Here is a 19,986-nt window from a genome sequence, read left to right on the forward strand (position 1 = left end):
TTTATACCTAAATCAAGAGGCTGAATTAAGAAGGAAATAAGAGACTTCATCAATGCTCTGGCACATTCTGGGGGAATCAAAGCAGTGCTCCTCCCAGGTTGCTAATGCCTACTTCCCTTTGCTTTCTAGAACTTGGCTGCTCAGGAGAGGCAATGGCTTATCAGCTGTTGCTGAAATTTCCAGACTGCCAGGAGACCAATTGCTATGTCACTCAGTGCTAGCACGTGTGAAAGGAAAATATCCTGGGTCCCCAAAATGACTCAGGAAAACTCAAGCTGGAAACCGGTCAGGGCAAACCTGCCTCCCATTCTAATCAAAGTCACCCCTCTGCTCACTGAGATAGACGTACATCTGATTGCCTCTTTTGGAAAGACTCATCAGAAACTCAAAAGAATGCAACCGTTTGTGTCTCACCATCTGTGACCTGAAAGTCCCCTCCCACTTCAAGTCTTCCAGCCCTCGCTTCAGGTGGTTCCCAAATTTCCAAAGCAAACCAAGGTACTTATTACATATGTTGATTGATGTCTCATGTCTCCCTAAAATGTATAAAACCAAGCTGTGCCCCGACCACCTTGGGCACTTATTGTCAGGACTTCCTGAGGCTGTGTCACGGGCACGTCCTTGACCTTGGCAAAAGAAACTTTCTAAGTTAACTGAAAAAACTGTCTCAGACTTTCTGGGTTCACACGTGTTTTGCTGAATTATTGCACCACTCTTGATTCAGTTTCTATGTATTGTTGACAAACATAAACCCTTTTGGTTGGTTAGTGGCCATGTTCAGACTTGTTTCTCTTAATGCACTGTTTCAATGCCTGCTATGTTGCCTCCTGTTGACACAGGGCCTTATATTTAGAGCAAAGCAGCTGAGCAGATGGCACAGGTGTCTGTAGGTGCTTGTTTTCTGGCACGGAAAGACATGTTTAGAAAATGGAAACGAGGCTTGGTGCAGAGGCTCATGCCTATAATTCCAGCACTTTGGGAGGCTGAGGCAGGAGGATCACTTGGGGACAGAAGTTTGAGATTGGCCTGGGCAACATAGCAAGACCCATTCTCTACAAAAGAATAAAAAGAGCTGGGTGTGGTGGTATGTGTCTGCAGTGCCACCTACTCCAGAGGCTGAACTGGGAGGATTGCTGTGGAGCCCAGGAGTTCAAGGCTGCAGTGAGCTATGATTGCACCAGTGCACTCAGCTGTCAACATGAATGGCACGGTAACTATCTACACAGGAGGGTCATGAGCTACCAACTTCTTCAGAGGCAACAAATGGTCATCGATGTCCTTCACCCCAGGAAGGCAACAGTATCTAAGACAGAAATTCAGGAAAAGCTAGCCAAAACGGACAAGACCACACGGAGGATGTCCTGTTTTTGTTTTTGTTTTAAATGGAGTCTTGCTCTGTCACCCAGGCTGAAGTGCAGTGGCGCAATCTTTGCTCACTACAACATCCACTTCCCAGGTTCAAACAATTCTCCTGCCTCAGCCTCCCAAGTAGCTGGGATTTCAGGCGTGTGTCACCACGTCTGGCTAGTTTTTGTATTTTTAGTAGAGGCGGGGTTCCATGATGTTGGCCAGGCTGGTCTTGAACTCCTGGCCTCAAGTGATTCACCCATCCCGACCTCCCAAAGTGCTGGGATTACAGGAGTGAGCCCCTGTGCCCAGCCAGGATGTCCTCCTTGTATTCATATTCAGAACTCATTTTGGTGGTAGCAAGATGACTGGTTTTGGCACAATTTACAAATCTTCAGTTTATGCAAAGAAAAATGAACCCAAACATAGACTTGCAAGACACAGTCCATGTGAGAATAAAAAGACCTCAAGGAAACAGCAAGTGGAATGTAAGAACAGAACAAAGAAAGTCACGAAGACTGCAAAGGCCAATGATGGTGCTGGCAGTAGGCAAGGTGGAGACTGGGCGAAAAACAGAAGAAGTAGCAATTCTGCAGTGACATTATCGGCAGTCTTTGTGTGGATATTTTATGAGAGAATTAATAAATTATAGACTTTCGGCAAATAAAACAAATTTCAATCAACATTTATCCACAGGAATCCAAAAAAAAGCAGCAAGTGGAATAACCAGTGGGTCTTTAATAATCTGGAATGGTAGATGAATTTATTGGCTCTTAAATGCACTCCTTGCAAACTTGAAAGCACCAAAGATAGTGGTCTTTGGTAGCCTGATTGTAATTATCTCTTCTCATTAGGACCCTGGGACTGAGAGAGTTCCTCTTCCTTGTCACACAGACAAAATGGGAACACCCCACAGCAAGGCTTCAGCCACATCCTGCCCTGATTCAGTTCTGAGAGTTGGTAAGTCACAGGCATGATGGTTTCCCGGTGTTCCTTCAGGGCGTCGGCCACCTTTTTAATCACAAAATCATGGAGGGGTTCTGTGGCAGGTGTCAGGGGTGTGGACTCCGAGGGGTCCCTGGAGAGATCGAAGAGCAGAGGGGGGTTGTGGTAGGTAACCTGTTCTCCGAAACATCTGCATAACGAGGTGACATAGCAGCCACCAGCTTCTGGTGGCTGGAACACCGGGGTCACATAGTGAGCCTTCCAAACTGCCCCACCTGGAGGAGAAAAGAGAGACTCATCAAATGATGCGCATTTCAGCCACATCAAAGGAAGTCCTAGCGTTCTGTAGCAGGGGCCCCCAATCCCCAGGCCACGAAATGGTACCTGTTCGTGTCCTGTTAAGAACCTGGTCACACACACAGGAGGTGAGTGGTGGGGCGAGAGAGTGAAGCTTCATCTCTGTATTTACAGCCACTCCCTGTTGTTGGCATTACTGCCTGAGCTCCGCCTCCTGTCAGATCAGTGGCTGCATTAGATTCTCATAAGAGCACGAGCCCTATCGTGAACTGCCCGTGCGAGGGATCTAGGTTGTGTGCTCCTTATGAGAATCTAATGCCTGATGATCTGTCACTGTCTCCCATCACCCCAGATGGGACCGTTAAGTTGCAGGAAGGCAAGCTCAGGCTCCCACTGATTCTACATGATGATGAGTTGTAGAATTATTTTATTATATGATACAATGTAATAATAATAGAAATAAAGTGCACAATAAATGTAATGTGCTTGAATCATCCCAAAACCATCCCCACACCCCAGTCTGCAGAAAAATTGTCTTCTACACAACTGGTCCCTGGTGCCAAAAAAGTTGGGGACCCCTGTTCTAAACACTGTAGAATGACTATAGTTAATAATAATATGTTACATAGTTACAAACAGCTAGAAGGAGGATATTCAATGTTCCCAACACAAAGAAATTATGCATGTTTGAGATGATGGATGTGCCAATTATTCTAATCTGATCACTATGCATTGCCCATCTCAAAATATCACTAGATACCCCCAATTTTCATGTGCAATGTGTGCATATTATTACGTGTGTGTCACTTTTAAAAAAGTTTTAAAACTTCCAATTTCTGGGTCATAAACTCATTTTCTTCTAACACTTTTAATCTTACATTTTATCTTTAGTCTGTCTAGAATTGATTTTTATAAATGAAAGTTTAGCCATGACCGGCCAGGCGTGGTGGCTCACACCTGTAATCCCAGCACTCTGGGAGGCTGAGGCAGGCGGATCACAAGGTCAGGAGATCGAGACCATCCTGGCTAACATGGTGAAACCCTGTCCCTACTAAAAATACAAAAAATTAGCGTGGGTGTGGTGGCGGGCGCCAGTAGTCCCAGCTACTCGAGAGGCTGAGGCAGGAGAATGGCGTGAACCCAGGAGGCAGAGCTTGCAGTGAGCCGAGATCGCGTCACTGCACTCCAGCCTGGGCGACAGAGCGAGACTCCGTCTCAAAAAAAAAAAAAGAAAGAAAGAAAGAAAGAAAGAAAGTTTAGCCATGACAACTTATGCCTACAAAATAACCTGCCCATAGAAGATATGCAATAAGTATTTTTTTATCTCCAAAAAAAAAAAAAAGAAAGAAAGAAAGAAAGCACGTCAGAGGCATGCGCCCACGGTGCTGGCTTCTCTTGTCTTCTTCCTTCTTCTCAAGGCTGGTCCTTGGGTTTCTTTTTGCCCACAGGTCAATGCTAAATATTATGCGACCCTTACACCAAAATGAGAACATTAGAGTCCCCTGGTAAAATGATCGACACATTTCCCAGCAGACATCAGTCCTGTTTCTAAAAATGTATATATATATTTTGGCTTTGTTTTTGTTTGAGATGGAGTCTCACTCTGTCTTCCAGGCTGGAGTGCAGTGGCGTGATCTCAGCTCACTGAAACCTCTGCCTCCTGGGTTCAAGCGAGTCTCCCGCCTCAGCCTCCCGAGTAGCTGGGACTACAGGCGTGCACCACCACATCTGGCTAATTTTTGCATTTTTTAGTAGAGACAGGGTCTCGCCATGTTTGCCAGGCTGGTCTCAAATTCCTGACCTCAACTGATCTGCCCGCCTCAGCCTCCCAAAGTTCTGGGATTACAGGCGTGAGCCACCACGCCCAGCTAAAAATGTATGTTTCTTAAAAGTGTCTCCCTGACTTTATAGGCAAATCTTATGTTCATACATCTGTTTTCTTGATTAAGGTGTAATTGATAAGTAAAAATTGCATAGATTTTCCAGGCACAATGTGATGTTTTAATGTATGTGCATCTGCTGAGATAATTAAGTGAAGCCAATTAGCATCTCCATTACCCCCCCTGCCTTTCTGCAAAAGAGCAATTCTGAGAAACTTCTCCAAAAACATGTGTTCAGTGACAGCCCTGGAATGAAAGGACCGGTCCAGGGAGGAAAGGAAGAATGTGTTCAGGTTACACCTGAGGGACCCTGCTCCTGGCAGGGAACAGGAAGCAACGGGGTGAGCACTCACTGTCATCCTTGGGGATCCACCGCACGGCGTGCAGGTAGGAGCCACAGTAGTGGAACAGAAACTCATGCTCCGAGTGCCTGGCGTTGCCCTGCAGCAAGGGCATGAGGTCTCGACCGTCAATGACCCTGCAGAGACACAGACAGTGCAGATAAGGAGAAGGGAGAGAAGGGACGTTGGGTCCCAAGCTACCTGAAGAGTACTTGGTGAAGACTGCGTCATGCCTTAGGGCCAGACGACAGCCTACTAAGTCTTTAGGAAAACTCACACATGCTGTCTGAGAGATTACACTCCAGTGGGTAAGGGAAGAAAGCTAAGCTTCGATCCTGAAATGATGAGGCCCAGGAATGTGACAATGCATGCCCCAAAGGCGAAAAGATCAGATCACCTTGGCTGTGACACAGAGGCTCTCCACAGCTCAGCAATTTGTGGCAATTTCATAAATCTGAACTTCATTTGCAATTATATTGCTACCCTTTGAAAAAATTTTATGGAATCATTGAAAGTCATATACTTCTAATTTTATATGAGAAATGGAGTAAATGAACGCACAAACAGAAAACCAAGCACCATGTGCTCACTGATAAGTGGGAGCTAAACACTGGGTACACATGAACATAAAGACGGGAACATTAGACACTGGAGGGCTCGAAAACGCAGGAGGCAGGGAGGAGGGAAGGGTTGAAAAACTACCTTTGGGTACTATGTTCCCTACTTGGGTGACGAATTTGATAGAAACCTCAGCATCACACAATACATCCAAATAACAAACCTGCACATGGGCCCCTGAATCTAAACTAAAATGAATTTTAAAAATTTATATTAGAAAATAGATCTCATGCCTTATATTAGAAAGCAATAATAATAAAACCTGCTTTGTAATGGGACACATAATAATACATCCCAGATAAGGATTTTTCTCTTTTTCTTTTTTGAGATGGAGTTTCACTCTTGTTGCCCAGGCTGGGGGCAGTGGCGTGATCTCCGCTCACCACAACCTCTGCTTCCCGGGTTCAAGGGATTCTCCTGTCTCAGCCTTCCGAGTAGCTGGGATTACAGGCATGCACCACCACACCCAGCTAATTTTGTATTTTTAGTAGAGATGGGGTTTCTCCATGTCGGTCAGTCGGTCTTGAACTCCTGACCTCAGGGGATCCACCCGCCTCAGCCTCCCAAAGTGCTGGGATTACAAGTGTGAGCCACTGTTCCCAGTTAGGAATTTTTTTTTTTTTTTTTTTCTTGGAGACGGAGTTTTGCTCTTGTTGCCCAGGCTGGAGTGCAATGGCACGATCTCGGCTCAATACAACCTCCACCTCCCAGGTTCAAGCAATTCTCCTGCCTCAGCCTCCTGAGTAGCTGCGATTACAGGCTTGTGCCACCACGCCTGGCTCATTTTGTGTTTTCAGTAGAGAAGCGGTTTCACCATGTTGGTCAGGCCGGTCTCAAACTCCTGACCTCAGGTGACCCATCTGCCTTGGCCTCCCAAAGTGCTGGGAATACAGGTGTGAGCCACCGCGCCCCGCCTAAAAAGGATCTGAGAAGAAATAAAACTATATTTACTATCAGATACAATGATTTCCTATGTTAATTATCACCGAAAAACCTGCCAGAAATAATGAGTAAGATTAGCAAGATCACACAGTACAACATCAACTTTTAAAAATGACTATATATTTGCAATGAATGGCTGGGAATGACATTATTTTAAAAGTATCATGTACTATAACATGAGAAAGCACGAAGTATTTAGGGACAGCATTTTTATGTGAAAAATTTGTATGAGAAAAGCCACAAAGCATCTAATAAGAGAAATAAATGGAGAAATGAACTATATTTATTGATTGCAAAATTCAGTGTTTTAAGACATCAATTTTCTGCAAATTGATCTATAGATTTAAAGCAATCAATTTCAGAAAGGTTTATGATGAAATGAGGAAACTTATTCTAAAATTTACATGGGAACATAAAGATCCTAGAGTGGTTTAAAATTTTTTGAAGAAGAAAATAGTTTGAAGACTCACTACATAACTCCCAGATTTACTATAAAGCTAGAGTAATTGAGACAGTGTAGTGTTGAAATAAGGGTTTCAATGGATCAATGAAATAGGAGAGTCCAGGAATTGACCGATATGTATACTGCTTTTCAACAAATGCTCAAAATAGTTCAGTAGAGATAGGGCTGTCTTTCAATAAATGACAGTAGAAAAATTGGATATCCTAATGCAAGGAAAATAAATCTCAGCCTATACCTCAAACCACATTAAAAAATTCACTCAATGTGGACCATAAGCCTAAATGTAAACCCGAAACTATAAAACTTCTAAGTGAAAACATAGGAGAAAATCACTGTGATCTTTTGATAAGAAAAAAATTTTTAAGTTTTATCACAAAAATCACAAGTTATAAAAGAAACAAAGATAAATTAGCCATTATCAAAATATAAAACTTCTGCTTTTCAAATGGCAATGTCAAGAAAATAAACATGTGACCTCAGTCCATTAGTGGGGAAAAAGAAGAAAACAATTAAAATATTAAATATTAATTTAAAAAAGTTTAGAGCAATAGAACAAATACTTAATGCATGCAGGGCTTAAAACCTAGGTGACAGGTTGATGGGTGTAGCAAACCACCATGGCACGTGTATACCTATGTAACAAACCTGCACGTTCAGCACATGTATCCCAGAACTTAAAGTAAAATTAAAAAAAAAAAAAATGTTTAAAAGAAAAGAAAAAGACAAGTCATGGAGTGGAAGAAAATAATCATCCCTTTGTATCCACAGGCTTTTTTTTTTTTTTTTTTTTTTTGAGACAGAGTCTCACTCTATCGCCCAGGCTGAAGTGCAGTGGCGCGATCTCCACTCACAGCAACCTCCCGGTCCTGAGTTCAAGCGATTCTCCTGCCTCGGCCTCCCGAGTAGCTGAGATTACATATGCCCACCACCACACCTGGCTAACTTTTGTATTTTCAGTAGAGATGGGGTTTCGCCATGTTGGCCAGGCTGGTCTGGAACTCCTGAGCTCAAGTGATCCACCTGCATCGGCCTCCCAAGGTGCTGAGATTATAGGCGTGAGCCACCGCGCCCGGCCCAGAGGTCCTGCATCTGCGAATTCAACCAACTGCAGATCAAAAATATTTCATACGATTTTCTCCTATTTTTTCACCTAGAAGTTTTATAGCTTCAGGTTTACATTTAGGCTTATGGTCCGTATTGAGTTAATTTTCTAATGTGGTGTCAGATATAGGTTGAGATTTATTTTTCTTGCATTTTGATGTCCAATTGTTCTAGTGCCATGTATTGAAAGACAGTCCTATCTCTACCGAATTATTTTGGGCATTTGTTGAAATGCAATATATATATTGATCAATTTCTGGACTTCCCTCTTCTGTTGATCCACTGAAACCCTCATATCAACAGGGCGCCATCTTGATTACTCTAGCTTTACAGTAAATTTTGGAATTATGTAGTGAGTCTTCAAACGATTTTCTTCTTCAAAACATTTTAGTCTATTCTAGATTCTTTATTCTAGAAAATCCTATGAAATACTTTTGATCTGCAGCTGATTGAATTTGCAGATGCAGAACCTCTGAGTTCAGACGGATGACTATTTGGTTCTACTTCACGGCTTGTCTTTTTCTTTTCTTTTCAACTTTCTTTTAAGTTCGTATTTAATATTTTAATTTTTTCTTTCTTTTCCTTTTTTCTCCACTAATGGACTGAGGTCACATGTTTATTTACTGGATATTGACATTTGAAAAGCAGAAATTTTAAATTTTGATAATGACTAATCTATCATTTTTTTTCTTTTATAGCTTGTGACTTTTTTGATAAATCTAAAAACAATTATTTTCTTATCTGAATATTACAGCAATTTTCTCCCATGTTTTTATTTAGAAGTGTTATAATTTTGGGTTTACATTTAGGTTTACGGTCCTTTTAGGGACGGTCTTGTCTGTACTGAATATGTACAGGCTTTTTCTTGTCATTATTCCCTAAAGGATTCAATATAACAACTATTTTATGTGGCATTTACGTACATTGTATTAGGTATTATGAGTAATCTAGAGATGATTTAATAAATACAAGAGGATGTGTGTAGGTGATATGCAAATATTACAGTATTTTATATCAGGGACGCGAGCATCTGGGTATTTTGGTATCCATGTGGGGTCTTGAGACCAACCCCCCACGGATACCAAGGGACAGCTGTATTGGTAAACCACATACCTGATAAGTCATTTTTCCCCAACACTTTGATAAACCATTGCATTCTCAGATTCCCGTGTTTCTACACATTAGTGGTTTCCTCTGTTTTATCTTTACTTTTCTTTTTTGTTTATTCTACTCTCTTGTTCAGGATCTCTGGTTATAAATCTGTCCATCTCTATTTTTGGTTGTAATTTGCTTTATCTGTTTTCTGTGGTGAGGTGGTGAAACAAATTGTGTTAATTCTAAAAATAAATTACTATTTGGCTTTTAGAGTATTAGCATCCTTCATTTCTGTACAGGTGAGAGCCGCTTTTGAGTTCTTCTTGTTGATTTCATTGTGTTGGGGATTGAAGGAGATGGGAGACAGGTATCCATAGGCCCTCATGCTGCTGGTGTCATAGACAGTGAGCCTGATACTGTGAATTTGCTTTTTGTTCCCTTCTACATAGTAGAGCTATTCTCTATTAGCAAGGATGTATTTAACTGGTCAACGCACATGCCAAAGAAGTTATGAATTCAAATAAAGAGGCTTGGGAGAACCAAGCATAGGAATAACCCAAAAATGAACCTGATGAGTAGTACCCCGCACGCCAACCTGTACGTGAAACTGAGGTTAGGTCTCCCACCACAATGCCTTAGACATCTTCGCGATTTTCTTCCACTTTGCATTTAACTACAAAGATGGTGCATCCTCTGAGGACTTAGCCTGTGGCTAGTGGAGTCATGGTTGCAGGCAGGAAAGGACAGCTGTACTATACATCTTATCAAGGACACCAAACTCATAACCCTAAACCTCTGATCAAATGAGCGTCTAATCTCATGACGCAGAATGCACTGGAGTGATGAGTGACTCCAATCAACTCGTTCTTTTTAACGTGAGGACAACAGCTGGAACTTGGCAGCAGTTGCCTTCCACCCTCATGCAACGTAGCAATATTGTGCCAGGACATTTCCCTTCTTCCTAACAGGCTGTTGGGCTATGTGGAGTGACAGACTTCTTAAAACAACTATTTCTAAATGGTAGAACATGGAAACTGGGCTTCTCCATAGTTTTTTGGATAGGTTCTTTTTGTAACAACTTCACAGTGGTTTTTTAAATATTTTTTCTGGGCTGGACACGATGGCTCACACCTGTAACTCCCAACACTTTAGGAGACTGAGGAGGGAGGATCACTGGGGTCAGTAGTTCAAGACCAGTCTGGCCAACATGGTGAAAACTCATCTCTATAAGAAATACAAAAATTATCCAGGTGTGGTGATGTGTGCCTGTAGTCCCAACTACTTGAGAGGCTGAGGCATGAGAATTACTTGAACCCGGGAGGCAGAGGTTACAGTGAGCTGAGATCGTGCCACTGCACTCCAGCCTGGGCAACAGAGCAAAACTCTGTCTCAAAAATAAAATCAATAAAAATAAAATATAAAGTATACTTTCTTTCCTGTGTTAGCATCATCAATGCCTAACTTCTTTTCAGACAGAAAATAAAAACGTCTTTATCTAAAGTTCAGTCCCGAAAATTATAAAATAAATTCCAGCCTTAGTGTGTTGACACTATCTACTAACATCAAACATATATTTTTAAATATTAGAAAGGCAAACTTGGGGGTGTGTCTTAATTAGTTCTTGATAGATTGTTTTTCAGTAAGTTAACCATGACTTCTAAAATATTTTTCTTTTCTGTATTAGTGCCAACAGAACCCAACTTTTTTTTGGAGAGGGAGGGGAGAAAATATAAAAATTTATAACAAAAATTTTGAAAACTATGAAATATAGTCTTAATTTCTTTGTCTTATTTTTTTAAGCTGCTTTTCACCCTGGTCAATATTTTTTTGACTTTATATGAATAACTAAGTAACAGCAAAACACACAGGTTTTTATCTATCATCAAATACACAGGTTTTATCTATCAATCCAAAATAATTGCCTTCACTGGCTAAAACCAAGTGTAAGCTTCCTTCGTTGGATGGGGGCAACTTTCTTTTTCTTACAATCTTTGACACATCTGATGGATCTGCTTTTTTCTTGATATAATAAAAACTACTAGAGACTTCTAGCAAAATGGAGTGACTTGCAGTTTCACCAAAGTATTCACATCTTCTAGAATCATTGCAGTAATTCACCTTTGTTTTCTATTGAAGTGTGAAGTCAAATGCAGAAGGAATGGGAATGAAGATGTAATATTTTTAGAGCTTATTCTGACAAAATCAAAATAAAAATCAAATTCTTTCCCTTTTTTTGTGAGACAGGGTCTCATTCTGTTGCCCAGGCTGCAGCTCAGTGGCAGGATCATAGCTCACTGCAGCCTCGACCTTCCCAGACTCAAGCAATCCTCCCACTTCAGCCTCCTGAGTAGCTGGGACTACAGGGGTGCACCACTATGCCTGGCTAATTTTTGTATTTTTTGTAGGAATTTCACCATGTTGCCCAGGCTGGTCTCAAACTCCTGGGCTCAAGCAATCCACCTGCCTCAGCCTCCCAAAGTGCTGGCATTAGAGGTATAAGCCACTGTGCCTGGCCTAAAAATCAAATAATTTCTGTAAAGGCAAATCCTCATCAGCATCCACAGACCAATATTCCATGAGACTGAGATTCTCCTCAGCACTCTATAAGTCCAAAATAGAGCCTATACCAATATCCCAAACTCAGCGCATTTCACTCATATCTTGGAAGATTATTGATTATGATTGGCTCAGTAACTTAAAAAATTGGCATTAGTACTAATACTATGACATAATTTTTTGGAAATGTATTATTTAGCTCAAATTGATAAATATTTTTTTTCAAAGTAGAAGGAATCTTTATTCTGTTATTATTTTACATAAATTCTCAACAAATTCCCTTACTGGCTAAAGCAAGTAAGAAAAGGGGGAGTGGGTGCCAATTGTGGTGGTTCATGCCTGTAAACCCCCAGCACTTCAGGAGACTGCGGCAGGAGGATCGCTAGAGACCAGGAGCTGGAGACCAACCTGGGCAACATAGCAAGATCCCATTCCTACAAAATGACAAAACTGGTTAGGTGTGGTGGTGCACGCCTGTGGTCCCAGCTGCTCAGAAGTCTGAGGTGGGAGGATCGCTTGAGCCCAGGAGGTAGAGAGTGCAGTGAAATAGGACTGCACCACTGCATTCCAGTCTGGGCAACAGAGCAAGATCTCAGTTTTTAAAAAATATGTACATAAATGAGGGATCTTTTTGTTTTCAATTAACATTGAGATTTATCCTCTTTTTCTTCAGAAATAGATTAGCTTTGTTACGTGAAGAAAGAAATATTACAAGAACTCTGTGGGCTTGGAGGAGAGACAGCGTTGTGGTTCTAACCTATCTGGATTCCCTGGCAGAGCTGTGATCAATGCACTGTCAATCAATCAGCAGCAAACCTGCCCAGGTTGGTTGCTGCCGGGGAATGCAGCAATGTAGTATGAACGATTTCCTCTTGATGAAATTCGAAGTATTCATGATAGAGTTCAAAGCACCCTCAAACATCCTACCTTCTTCACAGTCTTCCAGATCTTTCACAACAGAGACTAGGATTATTTTTCCCTTTCTTATAGAGATGAGTGAGTTTTACCTACCATGTCTTCATCTCCAAAGCTTCCTGTCTCCATCTTTCTCTCAATTGAAAATGTTAAAATATCTAAGATGGGCCACATTAGATTAGTATCTAAGACTGGTCTCTGACAATATGGGGGTCCCTCAGAAAACCAAAAATAGAGCTACCATGTGATCCAGAAATCCAACTACTTGGTATATACCCAAAAGAAAAGAAATCAACAGATCAGAGGAATGTCTGCACTTCCATGTTTCTCACAGCGCTCTTCACAATAGCCAAGCTATGGAATCAACCGAACTGCCTATCAGCAGACAAATTACTTTTTTAAAAAATGTTATATACGCACAAGGGAATACTATTCACCCCTAAAAAAAGAAGGAATTCCTGTCATTTGCAGCAACATGAATGGAACTGGTGGCCATTATTTTAAGTGAAATAAGCCAAGCCCAGAGAAAGGCAGACATCACATCTTCTCACTCAATGTGGGAGCTGAAAAAAAAAATGGTGAAACTTAGGAAGATAGAAAGTAGAATAGTGATGACCAGAGGTCAGGAAGGGGAGAGACGAGAGGAAGATGAAGGGGAAAACAAGAAAATAAATACGTTTATTACCACTGAACTGTATACTGAGAAATGGTAAAGATGGTAAATTATATATGTATATTTTACCTCAATAGAAAAAAAGAAAAGACTGGTCTCTGGCGTATGAAGAATGCTGAATAGACACAGTCATATAGGAAGGTAAAACTGTGTAGGTATTAGGGAAAAAGTGGGTCTGCCAGGATCAAGTCACTCTCCTTGCTCCGAATCTTCTGAGAGGGAAGAAGGGTGAAAATAAGCTGTTGTTAACAGTTTATATGACATCACCTGTCCTGAGGGAGACTTCCTCCTGACACTGATGCGACAGTTGGTAAAATATCCATTAAACTTGTAGGCTCCTTAATCAACCGTCCAGCTGGTACCTTTCCAGGCCATCGAACAATTCCTGGGACGCGGATTCCACCTTCCCAGCCTCCCATGCCTTTTCCACCTATAAGACAATGCAATTACATTCAATTATTGTGCCTAGTTAAAATAGTCACTGTATTGAATGTATTTAAAAGGTAAACTAGTATCAAAAGAGATCACATTTGTATAGTGTCTATTCTATGTAGAGTCCTAGTGGAGTAAGTAGTGCACGTCTACAGAATTATATTTTCCTGTGCTGCTGGTAGGTTTTTGATTAAATAACTAAACATATGTAATATTGGACACTCACATTCTATTTGCATGGCTATTTTCTCTACTTAAAGTGTTCTTATCTCAAATACACAGCTACTTCATATCCAACCTCCCTCATACCTTTGCTCAAAGAAATTTCCTATATTTTTTTAAATTAGTATTTTTCTTGTATCCAGCCCCCAAGGTTATGGAACTCACAGTAACCTCAATGAGGCGTGCCTGAACATTTTATTTGAAATGGCAGTCCCACCCCAGAATTCTTTATTCTCGTGTTTTTTCATATCTACTGCCGCCTTCTAATATATCATTAAATTAAATTTTTTAATTAAAGTTTTCAATTTAATTTTAATTTTTTTAATTAAAATTTTTTGTCGTCGTTGTTTTTTGTTTTGAGATGGAGTCTTGCTCTGTTGCCAGGCTGGAGTGCAGTGGCGTGATCTCGGCTCACTGCAACCTTCGCCTCCTGGGTTCAAGCGATTCTCCTGCCTCAGCCTCTTAAATAGCTGGGACTACAGGTGCCCGCCACCATGCCCAGCTAATTTTTGTATTTTTAGTAGAGGCGGAGTTTCACCATGTTGGCCAGATGGTTTCGATCTCTTGACCTCGTGATCTGCCTGCCTCGGCCTCCCAAAGTGCTGGGATTACAGGCGTGAGCCAAAAATTTTTAATAACAGTTATCATAAGCAAACAGAGAATGTCTAACATGCGCATGTATGTTTACAGCAATGCAATTCTCAATTGCAAAGATATGGAACCAGACTAAGTACCCATCAACCAACAGGTGGATAAAGAAAATGTGGTGTACATACACCATGGAATTCTACTCAGCTATAAAAAGAAATGAAATAATGTCTTTTGCAGTAACTTGGATGGAGCTGGAGGCCATTCTTCTAAGTGAAGTAACTCAGGAATGGAAAACCAAACAGCCTATGTTTTCACTTATAAGTGGGAGCTAAACTACAAGAATGCAAAGACATAAGAATCATATAATGGGCTCTGGGACTTTGGGGAATGATTGGGAGGGGGCTGAGGAAAAAAAAAATTACACATTGGGTACAGAGTAGATGCTCAGGTGATAGGTGCACTAAAATCTCAGAAATCACCACTAAGGAACTTATCTATGTAACCAAAAACCACCTGTATCCCCAAAACTACCGAATTTTTAAAAAATAGAATGTCTATAATAACAATTTCCACCAAGGATTTGTTTTGGGTCCTAAATACACACTTTAGTGCTACACGCTCTAAAGAGTACACATTCATCACCCTCTGCAAGATGGAGGCAGAGCCTTTACCTCGTTCATACAGAAATTATAATTTCCTACCGAACCCAAGACTGTGGAATCTGTAGTTGCATGAATAACCACGTATTTTCCTATAGAAAATACTTTAAAATCTCTCTCAAGACATATGATAAAATATACTTGACATTTTCCAGATAATTATCTTTGTTTTTCTTTTTCTTTTTTTAATCCTCACTTCACAGATGAAGAGAACATTCTTCTAACATCAGGTTACACATTATAGGCCTGGCCAATGGAGTAGCTTATGGACCTATTTTGTGGACTAAATGTTACAGCAGGACATAAAGTCAGTATATGTGAATTGAATCATGAAAATCAAGACAGGCTTCGCTACTTTCTATGCTATACTATATCCCTGGAAGACAGCGTCAGACTTCCTTTTTTTTTTTTTTTTTTTTTTTGAGACGGAGTCTCGCGCTGTCGCCCAGGCTGGAGTGCAGTGGCCGGATCTCGGCTCACTGCAAGCTCCGCCTCCCGGGTTTACGCCATTCTCCTGCCTCAGCCTCCCGAGTAGCTGGGACTACAGATGCCCGCCACCTCGCCCAGCTAGTTTTTTGTATTTTTTAGTAGAGACGGGGTTTCACCGTGTTAGCCAGAATGGTCTCGATCTCCTGACCTCGTGATCCGCCCGCCTCGGCCTCCCAGAGTGCTGGGATTACAGGTGTGAGCCACCGCGCCCGGCCCAGACTTCTTAATGATGAAGGATCCCTGGTTTCTGACCTCTATTCTCTAGGAACCACATTCCCCCTCATTTTATCTCTCAATAGTCTCACAAACTAAATGAATGAGTGGATATTTCTTTAAAGACCCCATAAAAGCATCTGCTTGTGCTAACTCCTCATAATTTGATAGGGTTGTCAGAAAGGCATATTTCTAGATGCTCCCTCTACATACATGGCTTCCCTCCACAGAAATGTTAACAAATATAAGACCAATTTTCTTGACCTTGGTCCGATACTTCATTTTACTAAGAGTCAAATTAAACAAACTTGCTCAGTTTTTCAGGCCTCAATTCTTTGGCGTCATGGGCTTTCATTATAAGAACCATAAAAAAAGCTTATTCACCACCAGATCACTTGCGTGAGTTCCTCTCCTCACCTTTATATATTCCATTCCATCCACCAAGTTGGGCATGCCCTCGCCTAGCTTCCAAATGCCCTCCATGGTCTGATGTAAAGTAGACGATGGTGTTGTTCCTTAGGCCAAAATCATCGATAGCATCAAGAATCTTGCCTAAAATAATATACAAGAGACAAGTAAAAATAATGACATTATGAGGTATTTCACCCCTAAGTCAAATGGGCATGAGCTATCTAAAGGAAAACAAGGATGGTGTGACCCTTACTATGTCAAAAGCCACAAAAGAAAAGAAATGTGCATTAACAGTTTAAACTGACAAACAACTAAAAGAAAAAAAACTGAGAGGCCGGGTGTGGTGGCTCACGCCTATAATCCCAGCACTTTGGGAGGCTGAAGCGGGTGGATCACAAGGTCAGGAGTTCAAGACCAGCCTGGCCAAGATGATGAAACCCTGTCTCTACTAAAAATACAAAAATTAGCTGGGCATGGTGGCAGAGGCCTGTAATCCCAGCTACTCGGGTGGCTGAGGCAGAGAATTGCTTACACCCGGGAGGCAGAGGTTGCAGTGAGCTGAGATTGTGCCACTGCACTCCAGCCTGGGCAACAGAGTGAGACTCCATCTCAAAAAAAAAACAAAAAAACTGAGAGCCCAAAATTTTTAAGAAATAAAAGATGACCTGCTTCAAGAAGAAATTACTATGGCAATACAAATCAACATCAGTTGCTACTAATAACATTTAAAAGGGCAAATTCTCCTTGATAATTTCCTTCATGTAGAATGAAAACATTAAACAGAGAAATGCAGTTTTTCCCATTGGATATGAAAAGAAGGACTGTGGTGGTATTCTGATGTTGCACAGAATGGCAGCCACGGTTTATGCGCCCTCTCTGCTCACGGAAGGCAGACACTGTTACAGAATTTGAGGAGACAGAGGCAAGAATAAGACACTCCCACTGTTGGGTTCACATAATTTATTTGACATATTCTTGTAGATGATTTAGGTAGGTAATTCTTTATCTAACCATTTTCCCTTCCCTTCTTATTTGATATTTTAAATAGAGAATAGGATGACTAGGTGGGGAGAATTAGACTCAATGGGCAAGTGAAAAGAGGAAGAATGTATTCAAAATAAACCACAATTTCAATCATTTTTATAGGAAAATAGCCAAATTCCTAGAGTTCCCAAACCCAGTCTGTATTATGCATAATTATGAAAAAACCTATTAGTCTCAAATGTGTCTAAATCTGTGTGTTCTGCTGTTGGTTATCTCAGAAAACATTACATTAACATTCCTAAGGTACTATACCTTAGAAATTTTCTTCTAGAGCCAAGGCACACAGGTAAGGGCAAGTTAAGAAGTAATTGATACTTTAAAATACTTTTAAAATTTTACCACAGCACTTTTAGCAAAAATCGCACTGAAAATTGATTCAAGAGAAAATGATCAATGGATGCTAAACCTGACATTGAATGTTTGATAAGAACCAAGATATTGGCTTCATCTCAAAGTATCTCCCATAAAATAGTTAATAATTTCAAATTATCAATGACAAAATAAGTAACTTTATAGTGGGGAAAACTGGAAGACACCATTTAATCCATTGATGAAGAATTTTATAACCATTGTTGGGGCTAATTGACTTCCTTATCTACTGGATTGAGAACACACCATCACTTCTATTTCCATTGAAGGAAATGTCAAACCAACCCAATTCAAGGGACATTCTACATAATACCTGGTCTTTATTCTGAAAAAATGTCAAGGTCTTTGAACTCAAGAAAGAATAGAGATTGCTCAGTCTTTGTCCAAATCAGAGGAGTTTAAACAGATACAACAAGAAAATCCGTGGACCAGAACAGAAAGAGGGTGGAGAAAGTAGGGGTTTTGTTGGTTGGTTTTTGTTTGTCCATTGATCTTGCTTGCTGTGTATAAAGTTTCTTGTGAGCACAGCTGGAGAAGTTTGGCTGGGATTTGTGAATTAAATCGTAGGAATCCATCCATGTTAATTTCCCGATTTTGATGATTCGCAGTGATGATGTAGGAGAATGTCTTTGTTTTATAAAATACACACTAAAGTTTCTAAATTTAATGAACATCATATCTGCATCTTACTCCCAAATATTCAGAAGCATAAGAAACATGTGGAGGTGGAAGAGAGAAAGAGAGAGAGAGGAAGAAAGAGGATGATCAGGAGAAAGGAAGAGGGAGAGAGAAGATATATTTGATAAATTGCTAACAGTTGGGAAAGATGGGTGAAGGGGACATGGGAGTTGTTTTTACTCTTCTTGCTATTTTTCAGTAATTAGTGAAAAGTAGCAAGAAAAAACAACAAGGCTAACATTTTTCTGATTATAAAAATACAGCATAGCTTGGGAAATACAAAAAATAAAGAAAATTATAAAGAGGAAAATAAAGACCACCCATTTCCTGCCCCCATTGCCATTTGACTATTAAAAAAAAATTGTTACATACTGTATTAGTCTGTTTTCACGATGCTAATAAAGACGTACCTGAGACTGCGTAACTTATAAAGAAAAAGAGGTTTAATGGAATCACAGTTCTACGTGGCTAGGGAGGCCTCACCATCATGATGGAAGGTGAAAGGCATATCTTACATGGTGGCAGACAAGAGAGAATGAGAGCCAAGCAAAAGGAGTTTCCCCTTATAAAACCATCAGATCTCATGAGGCTTATTCACTACCATGAGAATATGGGGGAAACCGCCCCCATGATTCAATTATCTCCCACCAGATCCCCCTGCAACATGTGGGAATTATGGGAGCTACAATTCAAGATGAGATTTGGGTGGGGACACAGCTAAACCATATCACATACTCTTGTAGATGCATCTCTCTATATATTTGGGTTGATATTGCATGCACAGTTTTCAACTTGCTTTTTTCATCCAATATTATTTCTTGGAAAATCTTCATGTTAAAAAATTACTCAAGGCTGGGCATCGTGGCTCACATCTGTAATCCCAGCAATTTGGGAGGGCAAGGAAGGAGGATCCCTTGAGCTCAGGTGTTTGAGACCTCCCTTGTCAACACAGTGAGACCCTGTCTCAATTTAAAAAAAAAACTAAAAAAATTATTTGTACAATTAATGGCTGGAAAAGTGTCCAGTGTGTGTGTGTGTGTATATATATAGGTATATATACGTGTGTGTGTGTGTGTATAGTTTTTTTTGAGATGGAGTTTTGCATTTGTCACCCAGGCTGGAGTGCAATGGCACGATCTCAGCTCACTGCAACCTCCGCCTCCCAGGTTCAAGCCTTTCTCCTGCCTCTGCCTCCTGAGTAGCTGGAATTACAGGCATGTGCCACCACACCCAGATAATTTTGTATTTTTAGTAGAGACAAGATTTCTCCATGTTGGTCAGGCTGGTCTAGAACTCCCGATCTCAGTTGATCTGCCTGTCTCAGCCTCCCAAAGTGCTGGGATTACAGGTGTGAGCCACTGCACCCGGCCTAAACAATTTATGATGCTTTATTTTTAAGTACCATAAATTATTTAACCATTGTACTGTTGTTCACTATTCTGGTTAATTTTCATACTTTGCCATAATTTCAAATGCCATAATGAACAACTTTCGGCATTAATCATAGTTCATTTTTTCAATTCCTCATCAGTATCTAATGTTTGATAGGTGATTATGGTACATTATGAATGATCAAGGGTTTCCTTCTGTGTCCACTCTAATATTTGTACTCTTAATCTGTAAAAAATGTTTAAATTTTGTTGATATTTTTGGAAGGAATTATGTGTTTCCATTATTGATTTATAAGAACTCTTTATTTGTTAAG

At 40.6% G+C, this 19,986-nt stretch overlaps 1 protein-coding gene and 1 pseudogene across 1 annotated transcript in view; one reads left to right on the forward strand and one right to left on the reverse strand.

Annotated features, from left to right (window-relative positions):
• Positions 1-1,198: 1,198 nt before the first annotated feature.
• LOC119619948 (small ribosomal subunit protein eS24 pseudogene) lies at positions 1,199-1,999 on the forward strand (annotated as a pseudogene).
• Positions 2,000-2,125: 126 nt separating this feature from the next.
• The window catches only part of ARSF (arylsulfatase F), a 46,620-nt gene continuing 28,759 nt past the window's right edge, over positions 2,126-19,986 (reverse strand). The window contains exons 7-10 of the mRNA XM_007990960.3: positions 16,197-16,331; positions 13,441-13,603; positions 4,823-4,947; positions 2,126-2,567 (exon numbers count right to left, since the gene is read on the reverse strand). Of these exons, the coding sequence (XP_007989151.3) occupies positions 2,185-2,567; positions 4,823-4,947; positions 13,441-13,603; positions 16,197-16,331 (806 nt within the window). The 3' untranslated portion in view covers positions 2,126-2,184. The remainder of the gene's footprint in view (positions 2,568-4,822; positions 4,948-13,440; positions 13,604-16,196; positions 16,332-19,986) is intronic.

This window comes from Chlorocebus sabaeus, chromosome X, assembly GCF_047675955.1.
Source record: "Chlorocebus sabaeus isolate Y175 chromosome X, mChlSab1.0.hap1, whole genome shotgun sequence".
Lineage (NCBI taxonomy): Eukaryota > Metazoa > Chordata > Mammalia > Primates > Cercopithecidae > Chlorocebus > Chlorocebus sabaeus.